This window comes from Tupaia chinensis, unplaced genomic scaffold, assembly GCF_000334495.1.
Source record: "Tupaia chinensis unplaced genomic scaffold, TupChi_1.0 Scaffold000255_1, whole genome shotgun sequence".
In the NCBI taxonomy this organism is placed as follows: domain Eukaryota; kingdom Metazoa; phylum Chordata; class Mammalia; order Scandentia; family Tupaiidae; genus Tupaia; species Tupaia belangeri.
Window position 1 is genome coordinate 1760616 of NW_006159735.1, and position 9845 is coordinate 1770460.

The 9845-nt window shown below is 46.8% G+C and overlaps 1 protein-coding gene across 1 annotated transcript in view; it reads left to right on the top strand.

Moving 5' to 3' along the window:
* The window catches only part of CDHR3 (cadherin related family member 3), a 77157-nt gene that overhangs the window by 31121 nt on the left and 36191 nt on the right, over positions 1-9845 (top strand). The window contains exon 6 of the mRNA XM_027772116.1: positions 8498-8646. Within this exon, the coding sequence (XP_027627917.1) occupies positions 8498-8646 (149 nt within the window). The remainder of the gene's footprint in view (positions 1-8497; positions 8647-9845) is intronic.

Consider the following 9845-nt stretch of genomic DNA (forward strand, 5'->3'; position numbering starts at 1 on the left):
GGGGTGCCCGTAGCTGGCAGCAGCAGGCTGGCCAGCGTGGTGGCCTTGATTTTAGCAGCAGGGTGCGCAGTGGGGAGGGGCGTGGAGATGGGGAGAGGGGGCACGTGATACCTCCCCCTCCCTGCCCCCAGCCCGAGCTACCTATACCGTTTGAGGTGGGGCCAGCACAGCTTGATTCTCGCTCTTGGGATGCTCCCCTGACAGTTTCCACCTCACCATGGAAGTGAGGGACAGCGGGGGTCTCCAAGCCTCCACGGTGCTCCAAGTGAACGTTGTGAACCTCAACGACGAGACCCCGCGTTTTACCAGGTAGGCCTGAGCACAGGCAGCGCCTCCGCAGCAGAGCCTCCCCCGATGCTTAAAGGATGATCTGGGGAGAGACGGGAGGGAGGAGATCCGCAGTGTCCTTTGTCTGGGCCTCTGGACTTGGGTGTTCCACCTCTGCACCCCACCTGCCCTTCAAAGGCATCGTAGACCTACATAGTGGAAGCCCCCTCCCTATTCGATGCCCTGGTGCAGCTTGCCACTGCCATTGTGCATGTGTAGATATTAATATAAGGCAGGCACTTTTCAATTGTGATTTTTTAAAGAATTATTTAAGTTACTATTATTTTTTAATTTGCTAGAGAGCACATGCACTCACTAGAGAGAGACAAAGAGAGAGAGAAAATGAAAAAACAAGCGTCCTGTCTGAAACTCTGGGACTCCAACTGCAGTGGGCCGTGTGGGAGCCCAACCCTTTAACCACCATGCCATGCACTGGCCCGGATGCAGGCACTTTTCCAATAAAGTGCTCCACATTAATAATATCAGAATCTTAGCCCTTATATGGCCAGCCAAGACTCTGTAAGCCCTGCTTGTCTTTAGAGTGTCATCCGCAGTGAAAGAGGGCTGTTTTACTGGTGCTTAAGGCACCTGCCCCTTGCTGGGTGTTCCAGTTTCTTCCTGCCAAGGTAGGTTCAGAAAAGGGATCCTGCCTTGGGAACCAGCAGTTAGCGTAATGGCTATGTCGCTGGACTCCCACGTAGTCGACCGCGGTTCGTGTCCCGGACCCGGTGGCTTAAAACTCACGCCGGGCGCGTGTGCGTGCGTGCCCAAGATCCCGAGAGGAGAATGGAGGAGAAGGGATTGCGGCGTGACCATCCCCCCTGGGGGGTGATTTCTCGCTTTCTGTCTCTATGTCTCTCTCTGTCTGTCTGGCGAACGCACGTGCCCTACAGTGAAAATCTCTCCAAAAAAAAAAAAAAAAATCCTGCCTTGTGTGACTCCCACTGCAGCAAAGGAAGGTAAGTCAAAGGACTCCCTGTGGGAATGTCTGGACCATCCCAGGCACACAGGGGATACCAGAGTCTGTTGTAGTTGGGGATTTAGGAGAAGATGAGATTCTGAGCTAGCAAATGTCCCTCCATACAGCCTGGCTCACAGACTGCCTGCCCCTGTTCCAGAACTGGGCTCAAGAGCCAGCCACAAGGAAATGGCAAAAATCACCTGCCGGGGGGCAATTGCATTCATAGTTGTGAATAAATTCAGCACAGGATACTCTACCAACAAAAAGTCATTAAGATACACTTATTAATAGTTAATTTAAAAAAATTTAAAAAGGGGGCCAGCAGGTGGCATGGTGGTTGAGAGCACTGGGCTCCCACATGGCCAAACACAGTTCGAGTCCCAGACCTGGCGGCTTGCTTTCTCACTCCCCCACCCCCACCCCCCGCTGCCCCTCTCTGGCCAAATTTAAATTAAGAAAGAAAGTTAAATAAAATCTAAATAAATAAATAAATGCCATTTGGCCCCAGAGCTAGGTGGCATGCTTAAAAATAGTCTAAGATTGGGAGATATTAAGGCTGCTGAATTCCCAGGCCCACCTGGTGCCATCTGGTGGATGCAGCACAGTTGTGGAACTTCTGGGTGGTGGTGTAGTCTGCAGACCAGTTGCTGGGTGTCAGCGTGGAGGAGCAGCAGCAGATAAACTCCCACATAAAGCTTCTCCGCCGTGCTTGTTGCCAGGTTAGTTTTAGAAGGAGAGCGCAGTGCATTTCTGCTGACAGTTCCTCCAGGAGCACAGTCCAGGCAGTTTATAAATAGTCGTGACATCATGGCCGGACTCAGGCTCAGGTACTGGCCCACACAGCTCTGTGGATTCACCAGTAAATGCAGAAGAAATGGATGGCTATGTGACGAGCTAATGCGTTCCTCAGTGGCCTTCCATATACCCAGTCTATGAGGTGAGGAGGCAGGTCAACGGGGCTGCAAAGGGAAATACAACCTCCCTAGGGGCAAAATGTGTAAGCCATCTGATTTAGATTTTGTCTTCCAAAATTCACCTTAGCAGGAGAGAACTTGTTTTGAGGGGGAAGGTATGCAGAGATCAGCCTAGAACGCTCTCATTCTCACTTTCAATTTGAGAGGTGAACCTATTAAGGTCCATCCGCAGGCAGAGAGCATGACCCAGTGATTATCTAACTTTTTTTTTTTTTAAGAGATTTCTGCTATAGGGTGTGTGTGCTTGCCAGAGACATAGAAAGGAAAACAGAAAATGAGAAACAACTTCCTAGCGGGGATGGCCATGCCGCAGTCCCTTCTCCATTCTTTTGGGATCTTGGGCATGCACACACAGGTGCCTGCCCGGAGTGAGTTTTAAGCCTCTGGGTCTGGGACTCAACTGCCATCAACTGCATGTGAGTCCAGTCACAACCATCACACCATCTGCTGGTCCCTTATCTAACATTTTAAAAAATCAGACTTAATTTCAGTGTTCTGAGAATGGTAGTAAAGAATCGATCTGTTAGAATCTGTACTCAATAAGGATTTGATGTTCCCCCAAATCAGTGCCAGCACTAACCATACGTTCTTTAATTCAGGATTACCAAAATTAAATTTTCAAATAGATTCAAGTACAGATTCAGGGATGACTTACAATGGGGTTATATCTCAGTAAACTCATTGTAAGTGTAAATTGAAAATGCACTTAATACACCCGACCTCCTGAACATCGCAGTTTAGCTCTGGTCTACCTGAAACATACTCAGAACACTTACTTTAGCTTCCAGTTGGGCAAAGCCTATGTTACAGTCAAGTGCTGACTGTTTCTGCAGTTTATTGAATACTGGGCTGGAAGTGAAAAATAAAATGGTTGTATGGGTCCTCAAAACAGTTTCTACTGAATGCATGTTGCTTTTACACCATGGTAGAGTTGAAAGACTGTTAAGCCAACCCTTCATACATGAGGGACCATCTGTGTACTGAGTTTGAGTGTGAAATAGACATGTAAAATGTAGAAACAGCCCTTCTATCTTTACTATTTGTTCAGCTTCTGCGATTAATACAGCCAAAGCAAGCAAGTTTAGCATTTTATCGCTGAGTGGTGACAAATGTCTGAATGCTTTATGGCCTCATGATGTTTACTCTAGAACTCTCTTGTTATTAAAGTTGGGCACTTTATGATAAAAGTACCTAACCTTGGGGCTGGCAGGTGGCATGGTGGTTAAGGGCGCTAGTCTCCCATATGGCCAACCATGGTTCAAATCTCGAACCTGGCGAGTTGCTTTCTCGCTTTCCCTCTCTCTTGCTCACGCTGTCCCTCTCTAGTCAAAATTAAAGTAAATAAATAAATAAAGTTAAATAATATAATTCTTAAAGGAAAAAAAAAAGGACTCCCATGTGGCAGACCATGGTTTGAGTCCTGGACCTGACAGCTTGCTTTCTCATGTTCCTTCTTTCTGTCACTCTCTGGTGAGTGCAAGTGCCCTACAGCAAATTTAATAATAATAATAAATAAAATAAATAGTTCTTTTTTTGAAAAGTACCTGACATATTTACTCTTTTGTTTTTTCTTCCAAAAGTACTTTTTTGGGGGCCAGTAGGTGGCGTGGTGGTTAAAGGCACTGGATTCCCACATGGCCCACCACAGTTCGAGTCCCAGATCTGGCAGCTTACTTTCTTGCTTTCCCTTTCTCTCTCTCTCTCTGGTTAAATAGAATAATAATAATAACAAATGGAGTTAAATAAATAATTGTAAGTACTTTTATTGATTTAGCCGGAGGGCCTGTTCACTCTGTGGAAAGAGTCAAAGAGAGAGAAAGGAGGAAGTGAGAGACATTCCCCTAGGGGAATGTTACATTGCATCCCTCTCCCTTCTCCTCCATCTCCCTTGTTTCAGAATTTTGGGCATGCAGGCACACACGCCCAGTGTGTTTTTCAAGTCCCCAGGTCCAGGACTCCAACTGTGTGGTCAATCATGTGAGATCCAGCTACCTTAACCAATATACCACCGAGTAACCCCATACTTATTCTTGACATGTGCATTGTGCTTGCTCTTTGTGCAAAGTACATTATTTTAGAGTCAATGGGGTAGGTCTCCCTTCCCTTCTGCCTATGTATTTTGTGTTTACTTGCAGTTTTTGTCCACTTGGGGCCTGCATTGTCATGACACCCTAGGTGCCTGCTGACTACCCATTCGTTGCAATGAAGCCATCCACTATCACCCAGAATTCACACTCTTACCTAGAGTGTGTCCATTGGCTTTACCTACCCCTTGCCCAGGCTCTGATGATCAAATGTCATGGGAGAGAAGAGTGTGAGAATATAAGTGGAATCAGAGCTTCACCCTGTTGGGATAGCTGCTGCCCAGTCCCTGACTTCACTGTGCTTCGAATAGATCTTAAGTGTGGTGAGACCTTTCTGTTGAATAATATTTTTGTACATACCTGGAACATCCAAATCAGATAGACCGACGAGTTCAGTCTTCTGTGAGGCTCAATTTCAGGTCAACCAAAGGGAGAATGTTTTGCCTGAGTTGTGCCATTACCAGTTGCTTGGTCAGTTCCCTTTATGGAGACCTCCTAGAGCCCCCAGCATGGACCAGATAGGCCTCAGAGCAGGGTTTCTTCAACAGTGGCACTTCTTTATTTTTTTTTGAGAGGTTTTCACTATAGGGCGCGTGCGCTCACCAGGCAGACAGAGACAGAGAGACAGAAAGTGAGAAATCACCCCCCAGGGGGGATGGTCACGTCGCAATCCCTTCTCCTCCATTCTCCTCTCAGGATCTTGGGCACGCACGTACACGCACCTGGCGTGAGTTCTAAGCCACCAGGTCCGGGACGCGAACCGTGGTCAACTACGTGGGAATCCAGTGACATAGCCATTACGCTAACTGCTGGTTCCCAACAGTGGCACTTCTGCCTTTGGAGTCAGATAGCTCTTTGTAGTGGGGACTGTCAGGCATTGTGAGTTGGTTAGCAGCATCTGGTGTCTATTGCCTAGATACCAATGGCAGCTCCCTCCCCCGTGGTGGTAACCAAGACTGTGTCTGGACATAATTGTATCCTACTGAGCCACACTGCCTTAGAAGGAAGGAGGGGAGGGAGAGGAGGGGGATTATCCTAGAGGGCTACCCTTGTCTGTCCTGTGGGTATCTGGGTACTTGTAGTGGTCCCTTCTGGCACTGCCCTGCAATGGTCCTTCTCAAATTGTATAGCATACACAGATCGTCTAGGCATCTCATGAAAATGCAGGTGCTGCTTTAGCGTTTGGGGTGGTGAGCCTGAGCTCTGCATTTTTTTCTTTTTTAAAAAGGTATTTATTTCATTTTACTTATTATCATTATTATTGTTTTTAATTTGGCCAGAGAGAGAGAAAGAGAAAGTGAGAAAGCAAGCTGTGAGATCCAGCACTTGAACCTTAGTCAGCCATGTGAGAGTTCAGCAACTTAACTGCCATGCCATCTGCCAGGCCCTGACATCTGCATTTCTAACGGGCTTCCGGGATCCCTGGTGACGCTGGTTTTGCTAGTCCTGGAGACAGGCCTGGAGTAGCGAGGGCAAGGCTGCGTAGACAGCACAGGTGTCCTAGTGCTTTCTGTGTTGGAATTCATGGCGCCCACTCAGGGCAACCGAAGGACAAATGGGCTGAATATGAATAAGGCAACGGACTGCGTATCTCAGTGCAGCTATAAAAGAGGATTTCGAATGTTCCTAACACAGAGTAATGACAAATGGCTGAGGTGATGGATATACTAATCACCCTGATTGAATCAATTCACTTTGTATTGTACTGCACGATCGTGTAATACTTGACAAATACACACAATTACTGTATGTCGAAACAAAACGAAAAGATCTGACGTCAGAAACAGCCTCTTGCAGAGTCAATAAAAGGACTTAGATGTGCCATAGAAACTGGGCCTCCTCCCTCTCTCCTCTGGCTCTGGTTTTGGGTCCTGCCAGCCTGCTTCTTCCTCACCACCTTGCTTATTCCCGACCATCAGTGGGCATCATCACTTCCGGAGAAGGGGTATGTCAGGTAAGTAAAAGGATTAACGGGCCTGTTTCGGTGAGACAGGCTGGGGAGAGGTTCGTGGTGCTGGAGCAAGCTCTTGGCCTGAACAAAATTGCTGTCCCCCAACACTGGAGTGTGCTCACAGGAGACCACCTCACGAATGTAGGAGGGGAGCCCTAGGAGCTGGGGTTGGGGGAGCCCTAGTGGAGAAGGTCCAGTGTGAGAGCCTAGTTCCAGCCTTGAGTCTTGCCAGGGGTTCCCTCTCCTTTCTCCTTCCTCTGGTCACCTCCTAGGAATGAGGAGGTAGAACCACAGAAAGCTCAGAAATCCGGAGCTCACAAAGCAAAGGCAGTCATTTAGGTTTGAGGTATAGTATGGCCCTCTTACAAAGGGTCCCACACTAGGGCCAGCAGGTGACAAGGTGGTTAAAGCACTAGACTTCTACATGGCCGATCACAGTTCAAGCCCCAGACCTGGCGGCTTGCTTTCTCACTCTCCCATTCTGTCTGTCTCTCCCTGGTGAACACACACGCCCTATAGCCAAAAAAAAAAATTTTTTTTTTGAGAGATTTTTGCTATAGGGCACGTGCGCTCACTAGAAAGTCAGAGAGAGAGAGATAGAAAGCTAGAAATCACCTCCCGGGGGGATGGCCACGCTGCAATCCCTTTTTCTCCATTCTCTTCTCGGGATCTTGAGCATGCAGGCACATGCACCCGGCGTGAGTTTTAAGTCACCGGGTCCAGGACTCGAACCGTGGTAGACTACATGGGAGTCCAGCAACATAGCTATTACGCCAACTGCTGGTCCCCCTATAGCAAATTTTAAAATAATAATAATAATAATAATACAATTAAATATTTTTTAGGGGCTAGAAGGTGGCGTGGTGGTGAAGGGTGCCAGACTCCCACATAGCTGACCATAGGTTCTGGACCTGGCGGCTTGATTTCTCTCTCTCTCTCTTTCTCTCTCTCTCTCACTGTCTCCCTCTATGGTCAAATTAAAATAAATAAATAAAAGTTAAATAAAATAATTTTTAAAAATAAATAAGTTTTATAAAATCCCACATGGGAAAAATCCCAGCTTGTGAAATTAGAGGTGGCTGCCCAAATGAAATGCCCTTTTCCTCAGCAAAAGGACTTCCTGCAGAATTATTTTCAACAGTAAGTTTTCCTGGATGCATTCAAAATTACTCCATTTACTTGATTTGTAAAGCTTAAACTTTCAGACTACCTGTCTTAGTGCTGGCCCTTTCCAAAGGCATTGGAAGTCTAAGAAAGGTGGGTAAGATGGTGATTTGGATTATCTTGTAAGAAGTTATCCTTGGAGGTCAGCACTCTGACCTTGTCTTCTGCAGGGGAACTCCTTCTCAGTCCAGAAAACTGACATGATTAATACAACTTGGAAAGGTACACAAGTTCTATATGTAAATTCTGTATCATTGGGGGCTGAGATTGGGGAGGAAGAAATAAAGAAAAAAGAGAAAAAGAGAAGGAAGAAATAAAAAGTAAGAAAAGGCACTAGAATAGAAGAGGTTTGCAATTGAGGCTAGAAGGTGGCATGGTGGTAAAGGACCAGGACTCCCACAGGGCTGACCACGGTTTGAGTCTTGGACCTGGTGGCTTGCTTTCTCTCTCTCTCTCTCTCTCTCACCCTCTCTCTGACTCTCTCTGCTGACTGTGCATGCTCTGTAGCAAATAAAAAAATAATAATGATGATAAGTAAAATTAAATATTAAAAAATAAAATGTTTACGATTTTTCTAGCTTCTGGTGACATCCGTGGGGTAAGAGTCAGGGACAAGGGAGGGAACCTATAATTCTAAATATTATGTTCCAGTGAATTTTTACAAGAATTCAGGGAACTTCTGCACAAAAATTGGAAGGAGATAGCTGGCTAATGCAGTGGTCCTCGTTTTCAAAGATGACGTGAAGGCCCATCTGCAACGGCATCAGGCAGGCGTGCAGAGTCAGAGCCTGTGGCCCATGTAAATTGTCGCCGTATAGGCGTGGCACTTTCTTCACATCCACAGAGCTGTGATCTTTGGAAATGCAAAATCCAGTCACCCCCTGCTCCCCTCAGCTGCTGTGTTCTTCCTCTGTGCATGTTGATGCAACTCAGACAGCTCAGTGCTATATTTAGTACTAACCAAAATACCCACCGCCCGGACGCCACCCTCCTGTGCCCCTGAAAATGAGCTGTGTCTGCTGTATTTCTGTTCCAGCCCAACACAAGTGTACACGATTCTGGAGGAGCTGAGTCCAGGAACCATTGTGGCCAATATCACAGCCGAGGATCCTGATGACGAAGGTTCTCCCAGCCAGCTCCTCTACAGCATCACTCCTGTTAGCAACTATTTTATGATAAACCAGTGTAAGTCACACACAGCCGTCCTCGAAGGCATCCCGTAATCCAGCATTTGGGTGTTTTACCATATTTTAATCGATCTTCTCATCTGAGGCATGCCTTTCTGTCTAGGGGGTCTCATTCATTACCAGGGTAAGAGATGTCCTGAAATCAGCTGGCATGGGGGTTGGGGAAACTGAAGGAGGCCCAAGGTGACAGCTGTGTCATTTTTCACCTTTGGAGGAGAGAAGGGATTTCTGGCCCATTATTTGGTTCATAACTGAGACCACTGTAAACAAAAGGCAGATTAACAAAAATGTATATAGTTAATGTAAGTTAGTACAAGTTTTTTGGGGGGAGAGGTTTTTGCTATAGGGCGCGTGCGCTCGCCAGACAGACAGAGAGAGACAGAGAGATAGAAAGCAAGAAATCACCCCCCAGGGGGGATGGCCATGCCGCAATCCCTTCTCCTCCATTCTCCTCTCGGGATCCTGGGCACACACGCACGCACACACCCCCGGTGTGAGTTTAAGCCACCGGGTCCGGGACTCAAACTGTGGTCGACTACATGGGAGTCCAGCGACATAGCCATTACGCTAACTGCTGGTCCCAATTAGTACAAGTTTTATGCAACACAGAAGCCCACAGAAATGAACACCCTCCTAAAAGGCAGGGAAATATGTATTTTTATGCTGAGTTTCCTAAAGAAGTGAATAGTTACTTACAATCAAGAACAAAAGGGCATGATTGGAGGACAAAATGAGGTAAGATTTAACGGAAACAAACTAGGAGGAACTTAGCGATGCCTGTTTGTTCAGGTTCTTCTTGGCATTTTTATGACTTCCAGGATAAGACTATTCCTTGGGGGGCTTTTAGGTGGTGTGGTGGTTAAGGGTGCTGGACTCTCATATGGCTGATTGCGGTTTGAGTCCCAGACCTGGCACCTTGCTTTCTCACTTTTCCTCTCTCTCACTCTGTCCCTCTCTGGTCAAATTAAAATAAATAAATAAAATAATTCTTATTTATTAATTTATTTGGAGAGGTTTTTGCTGTAGGGCATGTGTGCACTCTGAAAAGACAGAGAGAAACAAAGTGAGAAATCACCCCCCAGGGGGGATGGCCACGCCACAATCCCTTCTCTTGGGATCTTGGGCACGCATGCACAAGCGCCCAGCATGAGTTTAAGCCACCGGGTCCGGGACTCGAACCGTGGTCGGATACATGAG